Source organism: Lobosporangium transversale (genome assembly GCF_002105155.1).
Source record: "Lobosporangium transversale strain NRRL 3116 chromosome Unknown BCR41scaffold_33, whole genome shotgun sequence".
Taxonomy (NCBI): domain Eukaryota; kingdom Fungi; phylum Mortierellomycota; class Mortierellomycetes; order Mortierellales; family Mortierellaceae; genus Lobosporangium; species Lobosporangium transversale.
In genome coordinates this window covers 134145-155013 of record NW_019029011.1, presented here as the reverse complement: position 1 = coordinate 155013, position 20869 = coordinate 134145, and the positions used below count along the sequence as shown (strand labels likewise).

General features: G+C 40.9%; 9 protein-coding genes across 9 annotated transcripts; 4 read left to right on the top strand and 5 right to left on the bottom strand.

Annotated features, from left to right (window-relative positions):
• Positions 1-160: 160 nt before the first annotated feature.
• BCR41DRAFT_388206 (autophagy-related protein 22-like protein) lies at positions 161-2590 on the bottom strand. The gene is made up of 4 exons (XM_022027975.1): positions 2406-2590; positions 2060-2296; positions 766-1955; positions 161-696 (listed from the first exon to the last, which is right to left on the bottom strand). The coding sequence occupies exons 1-4, from the start codon at positions 2505-2507 to the stop codon at positions 330-332; spliced, it is 1896 nt and encodes a 631-aa protein (XP_021878947.1). The 5' UTR covers positions 2508-2590; the 3' UTR covers positions 161-329.
• Positions 2591-3404: 814 nt separating this feature from the next.
• Positions 3405-5811, top strand: BCR41DRAFT_339182 (ribosomal RNA large subunit methyltransferase F-like protein; the record flags this gene model as incomplete). Its single annotated transcript, XM_022022146.1, has 11 exons — positions 3405-3484; positions 3589-3657; positions 3753-3828; positions 3936-4018; positions 4111-4184; positions 4261-4393; positions 4496-4687; positions 4764-4833; positions 4960-5049; positions 5133-5237; positions 5317-5811. The coding sequence occupies 11 exons, from the start codon at positions 3405-3407 to the stop codon at positions 5326-5328; spliced, it is 984 nt and encodes a 327-aa protein (XP_021878946.1). The 3' UTR covers positions 5329-5811.
• BCR41DRAFT_358279 (hypothetical protein) lies at positions 5162-5811 on the bottom strand. The gene is made up of 2 exons (XM_022025019.1): positions 5317-5811; positions 5162-5237 (listed from the first exon to the last, which is right to left on the bottom strand). The coding sequence occupies exon 1, from the start codon at positions 5603-5605 to the stop codon at positions 5339-5341; it is 267 nt and encodes an 88-aa protein (XP_021878945.1). The 5' UTR covers positions 5606-5811; the 3' UTR covers positions 5162-5237; positions 5317-5338.
• A 774-nt stretch (positions 5812-6585) lies between these two features.
• On the top strand, positions 6586-8528 carry BCR41DRAFT_134375 (hypothetical protein). The gene is made up of 4 exons (XM_022019505.1): positions 6586-6632; positions 6759-7238; positions 7352-7745; positions 7861-8528. Exons 2-4 carry the CDS (start codon positions 6775-6777, stop codon positions 8428-8430), a joined length of 1428 nt encoding a protein of 475 aa, XP_021878944.1. The 5' UTR covers positions 6586-6632; positions 6759-6774; the 3' UTR covers positions 8431-8528.
• A 755-nt stretch (positions 8529-9283) lies between these two features.
• On the top strand, positions 9284-10615 carry BCR41DRAFT_358268 (CoaE-domain-containing protein). The gene is made up of 3 exons (XM_022025018.1): positions 9284-9377; positions 9558-9930; positions 10064-10615. The coding sequence occupies exons 1-3, from the start codon at positions 9341-9343 to the stop codon at positions 10371-10373; spliced, it is 720 nt and encodes a 239-aa protein (XP_021878943.1). The 5' UTR covers positions 9284-9340; the 3' UTR covers positions 10374-10615.
• A 50-nt stretch (positions 10616-10665) lies between these two features.
• Positions 10666-12225, bottom strand: BCR41DRAFT_358267 (Poly(A)+ RNA export protein). Its single transcript, XM_022025017.1, has 5 exons — positions 12150-12225; positions 11946-12032; positions 11785-11877; positions 10988-11701; positions 10666-10864 (listed from the first exon to the last, which is right to left on the bottom strand). The coding sequence occupies exons 1-5, from the start codon at positions 12213-12215 to the stop codon at positions 10778-10780; spliced, it is 1047 nt and encodes a 348-aa protein (XP_021878942.1). The 5' UTR covers positions 12216-12225; the 3' UTR covers positions 10666-10777.
• Positions 12226-13877: 1652 nt separating this feature from the next.
• On the top strand, positions 13878-15029 carry BCR41DRAFT_309370 (hypothetical protein; the record flags this gene model as incomplete). The annotated part of the gene is made up of 3 exons (XM_022020951.1): positions 13878-14346; positions 14553-14747; positions 14854-15029. 3 exons carry the CDS (start codon positions 13878-13880, stop codon positions 15027-15029), a joined length of 840 nt encoding a protein of 279 aa, XP_021878941.1.
• A 133-nt stretch (positions 15030-15162) lies between these two features.
• On the bottom strand, positions 15163-16686 carry BCR41DRAFT_398651 (SGNH hydrolase-type esterase domain-containing protein; the record flags this gene model as incomplete). The annotated part of the gene is made up of 7 exons (XM_022028985.1): positions 15163-15367; positions 15503-15703; positions 15795-15895; positions 16038-16159; positions 16263-16316; positions 16428-16485; positions 16594-16686. The coding sequence occupies 7 exons, from the start codon at positions 16684-16686 to the stop codon at positions 15163-15165; spliced, it is 834 nt and encodes a 277-aa protein (XP_021878940.1).
• An 84-nt stretch (positions 16687-16770) lies between these two features.
• Positions 16771-20834, bottom strand: BCR41DRAFT_358262 (vacuolar protein 14 C-terminal Fig4p binding-domain-containing protein). The gene is made up of 8 exons (XM_022025016.1): positions 20668-20834; positions 20376-20526; positions 20122-20289; positions 18423-20003; positions 18220-18338; positions 18056-18135; positions 17803-17962; positions 16771-17709 (listed from the first exon to the last, which is right to left on the bottom strand). Exons 1-8 carry the CDS (start codon positions 20757-20759, stop codon positions 16833-16835), a joined length of 3228 nt encoding a protein of 1075 aa, XP_021878939.1. The 5' UTR covers positions 20760-20834; the 3' UTR covers positions 16771-16832.
• Positions 20835-20869: the final 35 nt, after the last annotated feature.

Below are 20869 nucleotides of genomic sequence, written 5' to 3'. Positions count from 1 at the left end.
GAACGTGTGTTTGTGTGGGTGGGGTGGAGAAGGTGTAAGGGCTATCACATCGATTTATTTGGACCGGGGATCCCACAAAGGTCACTCGCCTTTTTTTGTTGTCATTTTTCATGTAAATAAAAGGTTTCTTTTTATTTTTTTGAAATGCAAGTCTGCATTAACACTCCTTTCTTTCCATTCCTCGCTACGTCTTTCCTCTGATGCTTCCTATAAAAATATACCTTGAATTTAACAATTCATTCCACACCAACTTTGGTTCCCCTAGGAAGATTCAACATACAACCGGAGCCTGGGACCCGTGACCGCATTTTTAAAGCGAAAGTTTATTATTAAATCGAAGAAATAGAATATAAAAGCCTTTCACTCTCTTCGCCTCCATGATCTCCTCCGACTATTTCACTCTCCTGTAGTTCCTGTGACGCTTTTTCAGCATCCAGTCGGCCTTGATCCATATCCACACCAAAATAAATAATTGGAATAGGAAGGCTCAGCAAAATTAGCAGAAAGATAAACGCATGTCGGATCTCATGCGTTGCATCTGTGATAGCCGCTACAGCTAATGGTCCTAACCAACTACTGCCTTTGTCTGTGATCGCATAAAGCCCAAAGAACTCTGACTCTCTGCCTCGTGGGACAAGGTCCGCAAACATGGATCGACAGAAACTAGTAGAAGAAAAGGGCGTGTTTGCTTCTATTCTATCCGATTCGTCATATTTACAAAAAAAGAAAACGTTGCTTCAGCTGCGGAGGAAATTTGTAGCGTACCTTTGGACTGCACCGATTAAAAACCCGAAATAGGCGGCTAGAGCAAAGAGCTCTTTTGCAGATGAAAGATGTGGCCAGAATGGCAGAATGAGACCCAATGTACCATAAACTGGCACCATAACTAGCAAAATTAAAAGTAAAAGTACCATTTGTTTTTGATTGAAATCCAATGCATGCTGAATTTTCGGAAATGCAAGTGTACCCACAAGTGCACAGATGGGGACCTCAAGTGAAAGAAGGATCAGCAATGTCTGAGGAAGTCGTAGCGAAGTCTTTGCGAATAAAAGTGCGACATTAGAGATGCTTGTATACCCATCAGAAAGAAAGAACCATGCCACCAAGAAGGCAAATGTACTGGGTAGTTTTCGTGCCTGTACAACTGTTGCTCCGACTCGGCGCCAGGAGTATAGAACGTACTGTGATGCTACCCAGAAGGATCCATGCTTATGGCCATGATCGTCGAGCTGGAGCTCACGTCCTGGTCTTCTTTTTAGCCAAATGCCTGCTAGAGTTGCAAAGACGAACCACCAAAGTCCCGACAGAAAAATCCCAACCTTGAGTGATCGAGTTGAAGATTTGTCAACATAAGAGATGTACAGACAGACAAGCAACAACAAAATTCCTCCAAAGTACCCACTGGCAAAGCCTTTAGCACTAATCTGTCCCAAAAGGTGGCCTTTGTCCTTATTCAGTCCTTCAGTCATTTCGAGCAGCATCTTTTTCTTTTGTCCGATTGTTTGTTCCCCTGTGTGCCCGATGTGTGTATCCTCTCCAAGCGATTCATCATGTAATGCAACGTTCACAGCATCTGTGCCTTGCACAGGGTCCAGGCCTTGAAAGTTTGAGTCGCCCATATGATTCCTTAGTTCTGATCGTTCTATAGCGGCTACTTGTTCTGAGGAATCGCCTGTCTCAATCTCAATTTCCTTCTCCAGTTGCTCCAACCGGCTCCTCTGTGATCGCATATGCTCCGTGTTTCTAACCAATAGTGGCAAATAAGCATTGAAGCACACGATTCCCGCACCAAACGAAACATTGGCGATAACACTGAGTGTCCCTGCCATCCATGCATATGGCATTGAGCCAATGAGCATAGTCACAGTCGAACCAACAACAGAAAAAAAGACGAGCTGCTTCTTGCGGTAAGAGCCATAGTCCGCCATGGAGCTAATTGACACAACAGTCAAAGCCTATGCAAGTAAAAAAAAAAAAAAAAAAAAAAAAGAGTTACTGTCGATTGCGATCCCAAGTTCCCCAAGTTGCCACCTGAAAACTTTGCTTCTAACGTCTGTACCTGCAGGAACACAGCCAGAGATGTCAAGTACATGACAAAGGAGGCGGTATCAATTTCAAAATGCCCAAATGATATCATGCACCTCGGGGTTTCCATAACTTGCGTTTCAAATGGTGGTAAGAATGATGTGTCTGTCATGTTAGGGTGGGCGATACAGGACTCATTGGTTCCATAAAGATGGCCTTCCTCCGAAGCCAGAGCCTCCAACGTGATGGGGATAAAGCTTGTCAATGCGACCTATCCCATTTGTACATGAGAGGGCGGACACGCGTCTTTGAGTCAGGGAGGAGCTATTGTTTTTGAGCATGACCAATAACGGAAAACATGTGTCATTCTCATTCCTTACCACCACATACGCTTCACTGGCGAATGCATAGCTGTACCAGGCCCAAATCTCCTTCTTTGTCGTAGCTGGCTCAACTGGTGTTGGTGAAAAAGAGACCCGCATGGCGGTGTGTAGTTTATGTGAATCGTAATGAATATTTGGTATATAATTATTCTGACTGTCTTAGAATGTACACAGATGGAAAGATGTAAAGAGCAAAAACGCACCACGTCCTTAGTGGTTTTTTAATTAACTGCAAGTCATGCAACAAATACACATTTTTTGAGCTTGAATTGGATAGCAAGGAACTCATCTGGATCATCAGTGCAATAATCTATTCAATACACATAATTCTTTATTTTCGAACCATCAAAATAAGTTCCTTCATTTCAAATATAAATACAATAGTAGGATAGACGAAGGGAATAGCGCTCAGATTCAATAAAGTGTGCATCCATCCGACATCGCACGGTGGCGGCCGGGTATTCAGTGCTTGACTCTATGGTGATCATCATCGCTTAGGATAGAGTATATAAAGGGAAGGGTAAAAGGAAAGGAACAATATTCTATTCTGCCTACGTTCACTATCATTTCATTGATTGGCAACACGCTACCAAAGAACAAATAACAAAAACATAAAGATACAACACCCGTTGAGTACCAATTGAGCTTTTTATTAATCTTCATTATTTGTGCTTCAATATTTGGAGTAGGAGAAAACGAAGGAGGGTGCGAAATATCAGTGGATTTGGAAGTGAAGAGAGAGAAAAAATAAACAACGATCGAGAAAAAAATTTTATAAGCTCAAGGAAATGTATCGATTCGTTAAATTATGGGCAGGTAATCAATTAAAATTATCAAATATACAAGTTTTTTTATGCCTTTGGATTCTAAAAACTTCCAAATAATAAATAAATAATGCCCTTAACGTAAATTCAAACACAGCTTTGATCGCGCTCCTCTGCCACAATTGAAGTTTCCACATCCATGTCGAAGCGCAAGTTGGTAGATGCCATTGGGATGCATCCCAACAATCCTTACCATAACAATCCTCCGGATTTTGTTACCCTAGCAGAGCAGTATCCTAGTTTAAGGCCGTAGTAAAGCTTTCACTTTCTTTTGATCGCTATAATACAGTAATACAGCATTAAAAAAAAGGCACATAATAAATTAGTTACCTTATTCCTATGCTTTGTTCTTATAGTGTCGTTCTTAATATCAAAGGAGATAGGACTCGAGGTTCATTAAACTTTCGGGATCCAATGGCACTGAGGTATTCTCTAAGAATCCTTATTACTGTATTTCAAACCGTATTCATTTAAGCTAAAATAGGGCTGCTTATATCTCTCCATGATTCATGGACGACAGAGAGCTAACGTACTGCTTGCTTCACCGAGATTTCTCAATCAAACTGGACATCCCAATTAATTCACTCTGTCCTGCAGTATGTTTGTTGCATTGATCTGCATAAAAATTAAGATATAAATGAGAGGATGATTTTGATAATCTAAGGACATTTGGTCTAAGCCTGTCTTCTCACGCTTTTAATAGATTCCTAATCGCGTCAATTACATATGTTGGATCGAAGACTTGATGAGAAATGAGACTGAATCCGTCATACATGGCATTGATATGTAATCATGATAATACTTGCTATCATTACTGGCAATGAATTGTATATTAAATTCAATATCTGATTATATAAACGCTATGGAAATGAATCTAGAGGCACAGGTGCATCGTGTATATATCCTCTTCTAGGCTGTACTAGGAACAAGAATTGGCGAATAATGGCAACAGGTATAGGTCCCACAAACTCGTGACGATTCTGCTTCATGGGGTTAACAGGGTGGCTGAGTTTTTCTCAAGTATTTAGACATCAACGATAGGTCCCTTCAATTCGCTGCTAAGAATGTTATTATGAATAACCTTCAGGATACCATCGTCCTTTTAAAAAGTCATCCGAAAAAAATCTTTCCGGGCATGCTATTCCAAGAAAGCGAGAAAATGTATATGAGGAAAAAAGATCCAAAGGTGCAAACTTATTTACTGTAAGCAATCTGCAGACTATAAGAAACGCCTCTAACTTTTGAAGAGTATGATTTCATCAGATACGACTTTTGTATGTGCAATCCCCCTTTCTACGAAGATGAACAGGATATACAAGAGAGCCATGATAGTAAAGAAGGGTTACCGTCGGCAGTATGTTTAGGGATGCCAAATGAGATGATCACAGCAGGTGGAGAAACTCAGTTTGTCCAGCGAATGATCGATGAAAGTTGTATATGGCGAACAAGGATAAGGTAAATCTCATTTCATTATGAGCAATGAGTCAAATAACCTATAGATTCATGTCAAACTCATTCCTTTTTATTATAGATGGTACACAAGTATGCTAGGGAAAAAAACCTCGGTGGACAAAGTTGTAGCCTATCTCAAGGAAAACAACGTATGGTCCCATTTTCTAATAGCTTGATTTTAATCTCCAATTTTATTAAGTACTCTTTCTCGACATGTCTCTCTTTCTTTATCTTTCCCTCTCTTTTTTTTTTTTTTCTTTTAATCCCTTTAATAGATTTTCAACATTACTTTTACGACATTCCGACAAGGTAGAACAACACGTTGGGCTGTGGGTTGGTCCTTTGGGGATGAACGCGCTTCAATGGTAAGGTTGTACGTTCAGAAAGATTTAATATCCGTTTAAATAACAACAACTAACTTTTTTTTTTTGTGACTGATATCTTATAGAAATCGATGCAGCAAGCATCAAAGAAGATGGCTAAGCTTAGCTCAACTGCCACTGTTTTATCATTTACTGCTTTGAATATAACGATTGAAGAAGCTGTGGCTCGTGTAAGGTTGCTTCTCGAACAACTGTTAATTGAGTATGACTTGGATGACGAACCATTACATGAATTAACGACGAAGACAGAGGTTGAAGTAAAGCGTATCCTTCAGGGGAGAGCTAGAGCCAACACTTGGTCACGTGCAGCACGCAGGGCATTAGCAAGAACCGCCAAAGATGGTGATACTGAGAAGGCTGTAGTAACCAGAGTCTCAAAAGATTTACCGATAATCATGGGGTTTGACCTCTGTTTCGTGCCTCTAGCTACTGAACAGGAGCCAAAGAATACTGTGGGTAGCAGCACTACGAGTGCATCCGTAACAGCACCATTACCACATATAACCAACAGTTTCACTGTCCAGGCGATATGGACCATCGGACAGGACCGAGGCCTGTTTGAATCCTTCTTTCTTCACGTCCGATCTCGCTTCCTTTCAAGTCGCTAACAATCGGCAAATTAAAATGTTTGAGGGCTAAAAAAACATAGAACCTGAAGCCTCTCTCCCATAAAAGTTCATAAAAGTTGACATTGTATTCGTGAAGTATACATTTCATCCAAAGCTATACTTCGCAAAATGCAAGGAACAGAATAACAGGCGCTGAATAGGTTTGGTAAATTCAAAATGCATGTTTTACACCTGGTTTCTTATTGACAACGACTTCGGGGTTTGAACCTGATTATAGAGGCTGGAAGGACTTCACAACCTCTAGAGCAAAATAATGGCCCTGTTCGTACCGTACATAGAGATTTTTAAGCCGGTCCCTCTCCACTTTCTCAAACTCATCTGCAACTAGATCACGGTAAAACATCTGCGTTTATATATATATATAACGGTAAAACATCTGCGTTGCCCCTAGAGTCAGGAGCTCGTCTCCGACACCAAGGGCCTTCGCTAGTCTTAAAGCCGCGCCAAAGGAATCAAGCGAACGCTTGTGGAAAGGGGACAGAGGATCCTCATCCTCAGGAGCTGTCAAGGAATTGGGATCTTGCCTGATACAAAGCCCAGCAGAGGTACAACAAAAGAATGGTTTGTATCGATGTCGAAGGTGCTTGACAAGGTTTGAGAAGAGACCTGAATAGGACAATGCTGTAGCCGTGCTGGGGACATCAGAGCCGACAGGAGACAACTAGCGGAGTTTTTGGAGATGAAATATATGAATAATCGAGATAGCCGAAACAAAGAGATGTCGATTCATCGCAATAATCGTATCTAGATAAAAGTGAAATGTGGCCAGAGTCGGCTGATCTAAGAGAAATGCCTTGAAAGAGGCCATTGATATGAGCGGATATGAGCAAACATTGGTGGCATTTTTTTTTTTTTTTTTTTTTTTTTTTCGTCTCTTTGACTTCACTCTGCACAATCATATCTGCTTCTAATCACACCAAATAGGATTTTCGCGAGGTATTTTTCTTCTCGTTGCCTAAACATACACTTTCTTTACTCACTCCAACTTTTCTTAGTTACATCTCTTCTCACAGTCATCATGACATCCCATGCTATTTCTGTAAATTCAACGCAAAAATCTAGCGATTTACAGCTTAAAATGGATACTCCAACACTAGCTATCACCGCCTGTGACTCATATGAAGGTCGTCTCCTAGCTGAAGCACTGGCCACTCATCTTGAAGAACAATATTTTCAGAACAGTCTTCAGGATAGCTTCAATGGTTCCCTTCCGCAACTGATCTGTTTAGCTCGAGACATCGAAAAAGTTGGTGACATCAAGGAACGACCCGTTTGCAAGGTAATCCAGATAAACTATGATCACCCCGAATCATTGACAATCGCTCTCCGTGGCACTCAAACTGTAGTTCTCGTCCCTGAGATTGAGCCACAGCGTGAGGAGTGGGCCAATAATCTGGTCGACGCTATGGTGCAAGAGAAAGTCTTGCGCTGTATCGTCATCTCGAGTATTGGTACTGATGCAAAGGACAAGGACCAACTGCGACGCTTCTCAACTGTTGAAGACAAGGTCAAGGGATCTATTCAGCGCTGGACCATCTTGAGGTATATGAGCTTAATAAATTATTTTTTACGATAAATCAGAACCATCAACATGATAAAAAAGATGATTGATGAAATGATAAGGATATTTGCTCCATCTTTTTTATTATTATTAGAGAGGGCTTCCCATTCCAAGCCTTATTCTATTGGGCGGAGATGGTCCAAAAAGAAGGGATTTTAGGGATGACTATTAGACAAGATATCGAGTTCGCGCCCTTGGACATTGCCAATCTTGGTGATGCACTTGTAGCTGTCATGTTCCCCTCAGCCACTGATCATCAGCAAGTTTATGATGAGGATCGCGAAGGGGACAATAGAAAAGTCTGCAATATCACAAAGCCCATTACCGCGGATTTGACTGGCCTAGTGGAGCCGACTGGCGGCACGGACAGGTTTGACGGACAAATATACACTTTGACCGGGCCAGAGACTGTCACTGGACCTAAACTTGCTGATGAACTAACTCGGGCATTAAAGCAGAAAGGATGCAGTTCTGCTGATGACGACAATGTATATGATTGTTTGGGATGGTTCTTCATACGCCGTTTCAACCTGCTGCTTGTTATTATGCTTTGTCTAATCTTTTTTTTTTTTTTTTTTTTTTTTTTGAAATATACAAACAAAGATTCCTCTGCCCATCAACTACAAGATAATTGATCGAAATACGCTCAAGGAGTACCTCTGCAGGCTTCGCAAGCCTCATAAAAGTGAATACTTTCGTATTATTGCCACGGATATTCCTGGGATCAGTTGTGCTTTGCGCCTGTTCCAACAAGCCGCCAACTTCGCGTTTGGAGTTCGTGCACATAAGCCAAGTTTTGATTCCATGCTTCCAGTCTCCTCATCAGTTTTAAGAGGCGAAGAGCAATGGAAGGGAGACGGCTACGGTGATGAAGGTGGGAAAAACGTGAAGAAAGATTATAAAGAGCCATGTGGTCTACCTGGTTGTTCAAATGGTACAGATGATTCCGAGCGAAACCATAAAGAGCTCAAGAAACCTGAGTGTCGACGGCCTCGGCTGGATCCACCCAATGATACGGAAGTGAGCCTCATTCTGCAATTGCTTGACTACATTAGTGAAGGTCATGCCAAGTTTCAGTCGGGTGATCTTAAGAAAGTGGCGGGCATTCGCGGATGTAATGCAAAACAGTTCTTTGAGAAGTATGCGCTTGATTTTCGTGGCCGACCTACCTAGTGTAGACAAGGCTCTTTGGGAGCATGGTCTACCCTTAAATCTTTTGTGTTCGCTTATTGAGTAATAAAAAAAAGAATTAATCTATTTGACAACCCGGGTTGTCACTCTTATTTGACAACCCCCCCCTTAATTATTTTTCTCAATTTTTTTTCTTTGCGTGACAACCCGGGGTTGCCAAATAGTAAAATATCTAATTTGACAACCCCAAGCTCACTATTATTTGACAACCCTTTTTTATTGGCAAGATTATTATGTGAAAATCGTTTCTATTGCTATCCCTCAGCAACATGAAATCCCTCCAGCAATCTAAAAGCTTCCATCAAATAACAAACTTTTTTTTTTTGGTTACGAGGTGTTGTTTTTTTATTACAACTGATTTCTAAAACAAGGGTTTGCTTTTATAGAAAATGTGCCTATACGGGTAACATGCACTAAGGGGTTTTTGGATATATAAGCATGCATAAATTCGGAGTGGTTATGCGACGCTTGATGGCGCATGCGTAAGACGCGGAAAGGAAAAAAAAGAGAGACAGAAGAAGCTATAACCACAGTCATGATAATGGAGTGTTGCCACCATTTTAGAAATCCAGCTGAGAAAGGCCCTCCAAAAGTGCAAGATGGTGAAGACTTGTCATGTGACAGGTTGAAAAAGACAATTTTTCTTCTTTTTTTGACAACCCGGGTTGTCAAATGACAAATAAGCCGGTGTGACTGCTAAATTAGGGGGGTTGTCAAATAGATTCACCCTAAAAAAAAAATGCATGGACAAGAGGTGCATAATCACATGATAAACGAACAAGAGATATCCGTGCGGCTCTTCAACTGCTATCATACAGCAATACTTCTTTTTTGTTGGGATGATTTTTCAACTCTCGCATTTTAAACACATTCAATACATTCCCCATTCACCATGAAGGTTGTCGGACTCACAGGCGGAATTGCCTCAGGCAAGTACCCCTTCCGATTGTCGTCGCTCCTTTGAATTTGTACTTGAAATAAAACAAACAAAAATTCGTTCAAGCTTAGAGAAAATCAGATTGGGGTACAATTTCCTTCCCCACCCTTATTTTAATGTTTATTAAATTTTAACTGACATTGGGGACGAACAATTTCCCTTTTATATCCAGGGAAATCCACAGTGGTTTCCACAGTTTTGACGTTGGGCATACCAGTGATCGATTGTGACAAGCTTGCCCGGCTGGTGGTTGAGCCATCTCATCCAGCTTACAAGAAGCTGGTTGATCACTTTGGGACGGAAATATTACAGAATCAACAATGGGGCCAACCTCTGGATCGGTATAAATTTGGAACTATTATCTTCCCAGACGCTGCTCAGAGGCGAGTTGCCAACTCGATTATCCATCCTGCGGTCCGAGATGAGATTCTGAAGCGATTGTTCAAGTACTGGATCAAGGGGACTGCCTTAGTCATCATTGATGTCCCATTATTGCTGGAGGGTGAACTCTGGAGGATTGTCAGTGATGTCATCGTGGTTTACTGGTAAACTCGAAATTGGCACAGCCAAATCTCACACGATTACAAGTCTCTGTCTGTGTTGCAAACAGGATAGCTCCTTTTTTATTCTAACTCTGGTTCCCGCACTGTGCCTTTTTTTTTTTTTTTTTTTTTTTAGTCCTCCTGATGTGCAACTTGCTCGGATTAAAGACCGAGATGGACTTTCTGAGTCAGATGCATTGGCGCGCATTAATGCGCAGAGGCCACTAATTGAAAAAGTAGATTATGCGGATCATGTAATTTACAACACGTCTGATTTAGAGACTCTCAGAATCTCAACTCTCAAGGTTATGGATACTATCAAGCCTAATCCTTTCTGGACATACCTTGCTTATTTCCCACCCTTCACCATCCTCATGGCTACTTGGGTCGTTCTCAGAAGACATTTCAAAGGCGATCCCAGGAAGATGGCATCCAAGAACAAATAAAACACAACTAATACTACCTTTAGCTCCACAGCGACGGCAGCAGCGATGAGCAGTACTACGAGCACATCAAAAAGACTATCAAACTCAATATTGGGTGTTCATACACATGTTTCTTGAAATGGCAGAGAAAGAAAGAAGTAGCTTCGAATCCTTCATGAGTACTTTGCTATAGTTTTGTCGTGCATTATAAAGAAAAAAAGCGATAGTGTGTGAAGCTGTCGACAGAAGTAGTTCGTCTGCTGGTTTATTATGAGGTGCTACCTTTTTTTTTTTTTTTTTTTTTTTTTTTTTTGGGAAGAGAAGGGTGGAGTCAAGAGCAGTAACGGCCTGTAGATATGCCAAAATGTAAAGAGTTGACAGAAGGGGAGAATTGTACGACTTTTCTCGCTAAATTTATAATACACTTAACGTTTCCTTGGCTTCACATCAACTTCATTGACTGAGTGCAGCATGATCTTGTTTGGACTCTGCGGTGAAGCACCCGTATGGCCCTATAGAACAAAAGTTTGAGATGCGTCATCAGGAAAATAAAAATAAAAATAAAAATAAAGATAGATTTATCGAAACAATGCACAACACCATTCCTATATTCTTCACAATAAAAAGTTTCTTACATTGTGCCAGTCGTAACTTATCGCATAGGCAAATATTGTTCCATTGCGGTTAAAACATGTCGAGGAAATGGGACTCCCAACTTTAGGGAACGACTTGAGTTTCTGCCTCGAATCTTTGTCCCAGAATGAAAATACTCCATCAGCACCTGCAGTTGCAAATGTTCCATGGATTGGATGCCAATTAATACAGTTAACGGAATAAACGGTTGCTTTATCCCGTGCTGTCGTCCCTCCTTCTCTGTGGCACTTGAATGAAAAGTTGTTCGCTGCATCCTTATCTTCCACATATTGAATCGCTACTCGTCCCTCAATGCTGCCTATGCCATACCCAGTTCCGTTCGGAAAACAGGCAATCGTCCTGGTCTGCCATTTTAGAGGACTTGTCAAGGACTTGAATGGCGTCGTAGGGTTGCTAAGGTTATAGACTAGCACGTGACGATCAGCAGTTCCAGCAACAAGCAACGGAAAGACACTGTCCATGGTGTAAAGACGCTCTGGAAGTGTGATCGATGAGATTGGTGTGGGTTGACGTGCGTCCCAATATTTAATTGTCTTATCCCAGCTTCCAGTCGCCAATATGGGACTCTGTCCATCCACCCAACACACTTCCTTGATTGGCGCATCATGCTGTGCTACTTGTGTTGATTGTCCTGTTGAAACATCAAAAAGTTTTCCGATCTTATCTGCGCCACCCGAGGCGAGCTTCGTTCCATCCTAATAAATAAAAATGTTTAGTATTTGTCTACTTTAAAACTTCAGGAGCTTTAATAGTATAAATAAATAAAGGTGTTTTTTACCTTACTCCACGCACAACATAATACTGGCGCAGTATGTGAGTACATAGTTTTTGCGATGCTTGTTCCATTTGACTGGATCTCATATATACGAACCTGTATAAAAAAAAAGTGAGCATGGAAGGAATATCACGAAGGGCTACCAAATGTCTTGATTGACATACATTGTTGTCCCATGACGATGCTGCCAGAAAATCTGCCTGCGGTGAAAATTGGATTTCTGATATACTATCCGTTGGGAAGGGTTGAACCTATATGAAACGAGAAACGAAGTAAATCCCAAGTTTTAGTTAACAGACCTGCCTTTTTTTTTTTTTTTTTTTTTTTTGGCAATTTAAACTGTTGTCTACAGATCCTCCTTGACACACCTCCATGTCCTGCATTGGTTTGTTCGTATTCATGTTTGAAGTCAATACGTTAAAAAATGCTGCCATTGAATTGGTGTGTGTATTGTTATAAACACACCCAACAGTCACATGGAGACCACATCCAATTTCAATATTATGGCTTGTATTTAACCGATACGAATAGGTTGTTCACAGCCATACCGTGCAAACTTTGAGAGTTTCGCTTATTTCATAGTTGAGGACAATATAACTATCCTGAGCGAGATTGTAAAATAAATGCCACACCCCTGTGGGTTCTTGTTAACAGGAAATAGACATTAATCCCCACCATCTACGTTAGTAATATAGTTCCTGCTCAGAAATGTGCGATGGAGGGAGACCCTTAATGGCTAAAAATGATAGAGGCATTATTAGAATAATAATAATAACGATGAAAACTAACATCTAAATGACCTCGTGGGTCCTTGTTATCAAAAAAAAAAATATAAAAATAAATAAAAATAAGATCGTTGTCAATTACAAAAAGTTTATTAAGCTATTAAGCAACAGGGTCATACGCACCTGATTTAATAGCACCTTTAGCAACCATCGATATATTTGCCATGGCTGGATTGGCCAATCAAAGGAGCCAGTCCACCTTTGATTGGAATTAGTGATATTGCCACCAAATCCTGATCCTAAGTGGCTTAGTCTTTTTTAAATTATACTATTGCTATTTGATAGGCTCCAGCCTAAGGACGAAGTTCAAGTGCACATGTAGGCTCGTCACCAGCCTGTGTGGCTTATGTGCATTGCACTGGACCAAACTTGAGATTTTGGGGGGTCAACATTTTTTCTTCAAAAAAAATTTCTAAGTCGTACAAACGGCGGGGAAATGGTCCTTTTTTTTTTTCTAAGTCGAAATATGCCGCTAGATGTTGACCCCCCCAAAATCTCAAGTTTGGCCCCAGCCTGTCAGTGAGCGTTAGTGCAATGCACATAAGCCACACAGGCTGGTGACGAGCCTAGTGCACATGCACGTGCTGAAAGGCAAATGTGGCTTGCTCTTGCAGACACTTCTCTCAGGCTGGGACTAATTGACATTTTGGCTGGAGGTCTCTTTTTTTCTAAGTCATTTACATCACAGGGGATAGCTTTTTTTTTCTTTGGCCACTTTTTTTTTTAGTCATTTTTTTTCAAGCAAAGTCCTACAGAACACAGGAAAATGACCTACATGTGAAGTACGCTACTGTTTTTCTTGCTCTCATTTCACAATCTCATTTACTCATCCGATTATCATTACGAAATTTACCTCTCATCATTCTCATCTTTAAAAAAATAAAGAGAAATTAAAAGAAATAAATAAAAAAGAAAAAAAAGCTATTCCCTGTGGTGTAAATGACTTAGAAAAAAAAGAGCCTTTCCTAGCGGTGTGTTTGACTCGGAAATTTTTTCAAATTTAAAAAAGAGACCTCCAGCCAAAATGTCAATTAGTCCCAGCCTGAGAGAAGTGTCTGCAAGAGCAAGCCACATTTGCCTTTCAGCACGTGCATGTGCACCTCAGGCTGGTGACGAGCCTAGCTATTTGACCTTCATCCGGAAAAGTGAAAACGACAGCCTGCAATTCGAATCTAGTGAAGCTAAATTATTTGCGACACGCAAAAAAATAAAAGAAAAAAGAAAATGTCATATATTCATGGAATAGCAAGTGCTCCAGCGCATCAGTACACTCCTGAGGAGATTGCATACTGGGAATCACTAGGCTATATCATGGATCCATCCTATAATGCTACTACAACAACCGTTGTACAACCAGCTTACGATCCAACATATGCTCAGTATCAGTCACAGTCATATTCTACAGGGCCTGTCGCTCCATCATCAATACCCGCGTCGTTAGGGTCAACAGCCCCACCCACGATTGGGTCGGGAGGATATAGAGCTTATGGTGTAGGGACAGGCGGTTATCGTAGTCATAATTCTGGATATTATGCCGCAGCTGTCGGTGGAACGGGTTCAAAGCAATCCTATATTAACAGTGCGTCAATTGCAAACAGCGAATACGAGGATCTGAATAAACTCTTTGTGGACCCGAAAAAGGCTCAAGAGGAAGCAGCAGCAGCAGCAGCTAAAGCAGAAGAAGAAGAACGTGCTGCCAAGGCAAAAGCTTCAGCTACAGTAATTCGAAAGGCAGCGGGGCAAATTTGGCAGGATGCTTCATTACTAGAATTTGATGAGAGTACGTTTACTAATATTGTTGAAGACAAAACACACTACATGATGTTTATTATTATTATTATTATCATTACTGTCATTGTCAATGTTATTTTTTTTTTATTTTTATTTTTTTTTTTCGACCTGGGTTTTTGTTTGTTTATTTATTATATTATGGTTTCTTGGTGGTCTTTGATTCACAGTTTTGGATAAATCGTTCTATTACCTTAGATGACTTTCGACTATTCGCAGGAGATTTGGGTAACGAAGTAACTGATGAGCTATTGACTAAGACCTTTTCTAAATACCCGTCCTTCTTGAAGGCTAAAGTCGTCCGAGATAAGAGGACACAAAAGACCAAAGGATACGGATTCATCAGTTTTGCGGAGCCAGATGATTTTGCCCGCGCATGGAAAGAAATGGATGGTGTGTATATGTTAATTTCCTTGTAATTTACCTTTATCTTAATCCATTTCGTTAACCATTCGCTTTTTTATTTTTTTTATTTTTATTTTTTTTAAAAAAAAATTAGGGAAATATGTTGGAAACAGACCAATTAAGTTACGAAAGAGCCAATGGAAAGATCGAAATGTAGAAATTATCAAAGATCCAAAGACTGTAAAGGGACCATATGACCTTGAGGCTTTGTCACGCAAGGAACGTGCAAAACCGTACAAAATTAAGAAGTTGAATAATGCTGGAAAGTGAAGATTGATTGTAAAAATAAACATAGACCATATTCCCAATCCTGCCTCAAAATAAAGTAATTTTTAATGAAAAGAATAAATCCCGGTATCATCAAAGAAGGAAAAAAAAAAAAAAAAAAAAAAAAAAAAAAACATCATGAAAGACCAAGGTCTGCTCGAATGAGAGCAAATTCTCTCTTAACCATATCTGATCTGATCACAGCGAATAAGTCCTTGGCAATTTTGGCATACCCAATGTCACTAAAATGTCTGTCGTCCTGCCAATACAAGTTTCTACGCTTCATCTCAAAATTGCCTGCCAAGTCAATCTGTAGTCCGGGAAGCACACCATCGGTATTTCTATAAATAACAAAGCATATTTATGGAAAGATGAATGGAGATTGGTTTTTTGTGCCTACATTACGCTAGCATCGCATTTGTAGAATTTATAACAATAGCTTAACATTTCACTGCACTTGGGGAAAAAAATCTTACTTGCTAAGATAGGCTTCAACTAATTGATTTCTCAGCAAGTTGTCGGCTCTTTTATCTTCGCTTAGATGGGTATCATCGCCAGCAGTGGGGATAGTGCAGAGATAGATTGACTTATTTTCATTGCCACTCCTCCTTAATGTCTGACAAATCAATTCCAAGTTGCGAAGCGTGTCCTGAGGGGTCAATGACGGATCTTTTTGCCTATCGAATTATGATCAATAGCATAATTAGAAGGAGAAGCCAGATAATAACATTATAAATACATGAGTTAAGCTTAAATAGTATAGCTCACAGTGCGTCATAGGACCCAAGCATTATGATAATAATCTCAGCCTTGAGATATTTAGGATCTTGAAGCAAGTTTGTTAGCAGTCCTGGTCTCTCCTTCCGTTTCTAAAAAAAATAAAGAAAGAAAAAAATATATATATTGAAAGAAGACGGTAAGGCTTGCTACTTTTGTTCTTTGTTCTTTGATGCAGAGTTAAAAGAAAGAAGTAGCTTTGGTAGCTATGAGGAGTTCGTCACAAAAACATACTGAATCTGCAGGATGGAGCCAGTCCTCAGTACTGGCCTTGTATTCTCCGCGATTGAAGATCTGCCATGATTGGCGAATCGAATTTTCCTTGGCTACTTCTCGAGCCAACTTATGGGCGACACCTACACTTTAATAACACAGTAAAAATGAATCAGAATGGATACGCTTTATTTTTTTTTAAAAAAAAAAGACTGTAGGGATGTTTCATCAAGTTTACAGCCCTACCTGATCCAGCCATGATAGTGCTGTAGCCGCCAACACCAAGTGCATGGTCATCGCCTAGATCATTAAATAATCAAATGTTGTTATTGACAACATCCCAAGCACCGTTGGACGGTTAAACAAAGGTCAAACTAATTGCTTGTCATCACCTCTTTATTGTTTCCTTACCAAGAACAATGATTGTGTGATTGTAGTTCCCTCGGGTGCGCAAAGCAGGCTCATACCACTAATTATGAATAAATTTTCAATAGCAACATTTGTTTCTATTAAAACCTGCGTAGCAAACAGGGGTTTCTTTTCCTCATTCATCTGAGCACATATTCTTGTCATTTACCCTTGCAAGGTAGATGAATCCTAATTTGAAATAGAACAGACACACAGCAAAGAAGACTTTGATGGTTCTGAAAAGTGAGCTGAGGAGTCCCATGACAAGCACAAATGAGGTTGCTTTTCTCCTTCGAGGAACAAGTGGAAATAAACGATTGAATTTTACGCACAGTCCATGCATGGGCTACTACAATCGCTCCGTAAGCAGTCCCTTTTATTTTGACCAAAGTTTACATATTTATAACACTATCCACTTCCACTTCCAGTAGCTGGTGATGCCGATGGAGAGATCGTGCCTAGACTTGATCCACCAACACCACCCCCAGCAGACGAGGAGGCTACTGTCATAGAGTGATTCGTTGGTGGGGGTGTACTGGCTGAATTCGATGCATGTGATCGAGAGTTAGCATTGCCTTGACTGCTCTTGGTAAATGAAGTGCGTTGATTGAGTGGAGTTGTGCTTTGCTGACTCTGTTGTTGTTGCTGTTGCTGTTGCTGTTGCTGCATAATATCAAACTGGCTGTGGCGGTCACGAGTTTTCCGACGAGGTACAGATGCATTATTACTGCCTTGACGTTCATAATCCTGATCATTAGAAGATTCGGCCTGATGACTATGGTCCTTATGGTAAGCTCCATCTTGGTAGTGAGACCGCGATGAGGATGATGAATTGAATCCTTCAGAAGCTCCAGATTGCTGTTGGTGAGCAAGGCCATACAACTGCTGTTGGTGCTGAACCTGTTGCTGGAGCTGTAGGTGCTCTAGTTGCTGCTGATGCTTTCTTTGATGTTTTTGTTGATGTTTCTGATAATATAAGTGTTGTTGGTTATAGTGAGCTGTGCCAGCTAGTCCAGAACCGCTGTTACCATATGTGTTCATGCGCAGTTGTGCTTGGAGTGCTTGACGACGTGAGCGCTCATGGCGGATCTGGACTGTCTTGAATTGAGTAAGCAGCTCTGCAAATTTGGGTCCTTCAGTGTGATAGCTAGCACTGTTGCCTCCATATGCACTAGTCGTTACCAAGGCACCCGCCTTTGCCCTTGCTGCCCCCATAGTCCCGGGGACAGTGCTTGAGGACTGGGAGCTGCCCTGAGCGCTGCTTTGAGCACTACCCTTGTTGGGTCTAATTATAGATGTAGGGATTTGTATACTTTGTTAAAATATTATTTCTACAAAATGGCATACACATAGCGTATGAGCCTTTGGCAAGACTTACATCTTTGGAACCAAGTGAATAAATCCCATCGAACTAACACTCGTCAATCTGTTTCTAAGCGTGACGAAGGCTGTACTCTGTGGAAGAAGCATTAAAAGCCCGTATAGGCACTTGAACAGATGAGGGTATCGTTCCGGCTCTAAAAGCTGGAGTCGAAGATCTAGATTTGTGGAAAGAAATAGATATCAAGAAGTTAAGTATATGAATTGATCTATTCGTCAAAAATACATGGGGGCGAGCTTCTCATCCTTACATGTAAAGACAGGTGACTCTAATAGTTGTACCAGCTTATCAATTTGAATGAGAAGATTTACTGTGATCTCAAATTCAGCGCTATGCATAAGATAAAGGAAATGTCAGTTAGAAGGCTGAAATGATTAAATCGGCCAAAACATCTCATACTTGAGGGTTTCTTACAAAGTTTGAAGAAGTTCGACTGCGTGTTCATAATATTGGGCCATCAGGCACAGAGAAAAGGTGGAGACAGGATTATGGCACCAGGACTTGTACAATGCCGTGAACAATGCTTGTCCATCCTTGGAAGATAAAAAAAAATAGATTAGTATCTGGTTTCAATTGAGATCACTGGCTTTTTGCTCTTATATTGTAACAAAACCTACTGAGTTTGGATTAGATCGACTATCCGTAGATTTGAGTCGCCTCCGCAGGTCTGCCAGTTCAGGGGCAGTAATAAGAATTATATTCAAGTTCTGGACCATTGTGTTTGCAAACTCGAGATCCTCATCCTTTTCCAAAATTTCAGCTAGAGTCCTATATATTTTCTCGGAGTTTAAGCTCACGCAAAGTTGTCGGATAATGACGCTTCCTCGAACCTCCAGCAATTGGTTTTCAGTGCTGAATAATGACAGTAAATTGAGCATAAAGTTATAAAAATAAGCGTCATCTGAATATGAAGAGATTTGCGCTAACAGCTGAAGATCACGTTTGATGACCTCCTCAGATGGGTCAGAAAGGGTCTTCAACAGTACTGGGAAACTGCCATCATCGATTGCTAAGATTAAGTGTGGAGCTCGTTTGTGTAACATAAGCAACCATTCTAAACTTGCAATGCGTGTTTGTTCATGCTCATTAAGGAACTGAAGTGTCAACGCATGTACGGTAGCCACATAATCAAACTCAAGCTGATCGGTCACTGGCTTTTGTGGAGTAGGTGAAGCGGCACGACCTACGGTATCCTTTGTTTGATCTTTAGGAGCGCTGTTGGCAGAGATTTTTGAAGCAAGGGACCCAGATGTTCCAAAGGACATAGTCGAGCGATCTTCAATCCTCGGTGACCGTGGAGGATGGAGTGGACGCTCAGAAGTTATTACGTCTAACGGCGACGATGTATGTTGAGGTTTCGGTGGGAGCGCTGACTCAAGCACGAGTGTATACAAGCTCAAATTAGTTTCATTGGCGATTGCACGAATTGAATCCACCGAATGAGCTAGACAGGGTAGAACAGCAGGTATAAGAGTTGGTGTAAATTGAATCATGACATCCTTGGCTAGACTCATGAATTCGTTGATCCAGCGCAAAGCGGTCTCCTGAATGTCTTCATCGGTCGATGTCAAATGTGGTTTCAAGATTTTTACAATTTTTGCATAGTTAACTTTAACTCCTTGACCAGGAACCCAGTTGCCCTTTCCATGCCCTGTAGATTCATTCTCCAAAAGATCGAAATCTCCAGACACAGATAAATCATCAAAGCTCGATCTCTTTTGACCCTCTTGCATTTGAAGTTGCTTAAGACGCGCTTGCAATTGTTCGTGCTGCTGTTGTTGCTGAAGCTCCGCCACCTCGCGAATCTCAGTTAAAAAGTCGTTTAACAGTTTTTGAGTCAAAGTCTTCACATCTGGATTGGAATCGCTCAAAAAGTAGAGTAGTCCGTCGAGAAAATCGGGAAGATATGCAACCAACTCTAGGTCGGGAATTGAGTCCAATACCTCAATCCAGGTGACGAGGTAATTACGGGTCCGGGAATTCTTGCTGTAGACACGTTCTGCAAGAAGAGGGATAAATCGTGGAAGTGAAAACTGCGATTCCCGAGGAAGAGATAATGCTAGTTGCTGTGGATCCTGATCGTCAATATGAGTGATAGGTCCAGAGTAGACAACGGACTGTTCATGCACTATATCCTTGACAAGACGATCAAGCAATTCAGCACCTCCAGTGACTGATAACTCTTGATCTGCATAAAGCTATTGTTATCATTCATCACCACCAGAAGATAGCAGGCGAAGCGGTGGAAGTCAGTATAGGGTTGGTTGACCATAGGGAATCCAGTCGACTAAATTACATGATATTTGCTTTTTATACCTTGCTCATGGCATCAAAGAGCTCATTAAAATACCGAAGGATACTGCCTCTTGCTACCTTGGCAATGTTGTACATACTTTCACAGGCATAGTAGCGAACGCATGAATCCTGATCGGCAAAACACATGATAACTGGAGGTACAATGCGGTCAAGATACGAGGGCACGCCCTAAATCGATCAGGACGAGACAAACAATACTTTAGTACTTATTGTGGTATTCTAATGTTAAAAAAAATCGACCGAGAAAAATATACATTTCCAAGAGAGATGGAAGCAGCAGCTAATCCAATCAAGCCTCCATTGCGAGCGTTGGGTGAGAGCGAATACACGAAGTCCTCAACAAGGGCCGAGATCGTCTTCGCTATCTTGTCCTTCTGGTCGTGGTAGATATATCCATGGATGTTTCTACAATGGGCGTGGCATCGTATAATGAAGAGAGCAATAAGAATATATTGTTTTAAAGATATAAAATTAATAGGGGTAGTGTTGAAGCAATAGTGCATCCTCTTTTCCTGTTATTGTCTACTACAATCTGTCGTTATTTACTTCTCAACCTCAAGAGCTGCACTCTTGCGTTTGTCATAGAGCTTGTCGGACAAACCCCTGGCGATTTGTGGGCTGAGGATGTAATCTGACATGGCAGACCTTAAGAGAGTGTAATATGTCTGGGATCAGCGTGTTACTTCTGAATGCAATGCCAAAGAAAAAAAAAAATTGACGCGAGCTAATCCTAAAAGTTGAGATGAGA

Excerpts from the sequence above, each read along its gene's own strand:
- BCR41DRAFT_358267 (XM_022025017.1), bottom strand. The coding sequence starts at position 12,215 with ATGGCAGCATTTTTTAACGTATTGACTTCAAACATGAATACGAACAAA. Across the intron at positions 11,878-11,945 it reads CATCGTCATGGGACAACAAT|GTTCGTATATATGAGATCCA; the intron begins GTATGTCAATCA and ends TTTTTTATACAG. Across the intron at positions 11,702-11,784 it reads TATGTTGTGCGTGGAGTAAG|GATGGAACGAAGCTCGCCTC; the intron begins GTAAAAAACACC and ends TTTATTTATTAG.
- BCR41DRAFT_358268 (XM_022025018.1), top strand. The coding sequence starts at position 9,341 with ATGAAGGTTGTCGGACTCACAGGCGGAATTGCCTCAG. Across the intron at positions 9,378-9,557 it reads CACAGGCGGAATTGCCTCAG|GGAAATCCACAGTGGTTTCC; the intron begins GCAAGTACCCCT and ends TTTTATATCCAG. Across the intron at positions 9,931-10,063 it reads GATGTCATCGTGGTTTACTG|TCCTCCTGATGTGCAACTTG; the intron begins GTAAACTCGAAA and ends TTTTTTTTTTAG.
- BCR41DRAFT_358262 (XM_022025016.1), bottom strand. The coding sequence starts at position 20,759 with ATGTCAGATTACATCCTCAGCCCACAAATCGCCAGGGGTTTGTCCGAC. Across the intron at positions 20,290-20,375 it reads CTTCCATCTCTCTTGGAAAT|GGCGTGCCCTCGTATCTTGA; the intron begins GTATATTTTTCT and ends TGATCGATTTAG. Across the intron at positions 17,963-18,055 it reads AGAGTCACCTGTCTTTACAT|ATCTTCGACTCCAGCTTTTA; the intron begins GTAAGGATGAGA and ends CCACAAATCTAG.
- BCR41DRAFT_388206 (XM_022027975.1), bottom strand. The coding sequence starts at position 2,507 with ATGCGGGTCTCTTTTTCACCAACACCAGTTGAGCCAGCTACGACAAAG. Across the intron at positions 2,297-2,405 it reads CCAGTGAAGCGTATGTGGTG|GTCGCATTGACAAGCTTTAT; the intron begins GTAAGGAATGAG and ends CAAATGGGATAG. Across the intron at positions 1,956-2,059 it reads CTCTGGCTGTGTTCCTGCAG|GCTTTGACTGTTGTGTCAAT; the intron begins GTACAGACGTTA and ends TTACTTGCATAG.
- BCR41DRAFT_358279 (XM_022025019.1), bottom strand. The coding sequence starts at position 5,605 with ATGGTCCATATCGCCTGGACAGTGAAACTGTTGGTTATATGTGGTAAT.
- BCR41DRAFT_134375 (XM_022019505.1), top strand. The coding sequence starts at position 6,775 with ATGGATACTCCAACACTAGCTATCACCGCCTGTGACTCATATGAAGGT. Across the intron at positions 7,239-7,351 it reads CAGCGCTGGACCATCTTGAG|AGAGGGCTTCCCATTCCAAG; the intron begins GTATATGAGCTT and ends TATTATTATTAG. Across the intron at positions 7,746-7,860 it reads GTTCTGCTGATGACGACAAT|ATTCCTCTGCCCATCAACTA; the intron begins GTATATGATTGT and ends ATACAAACAAAG.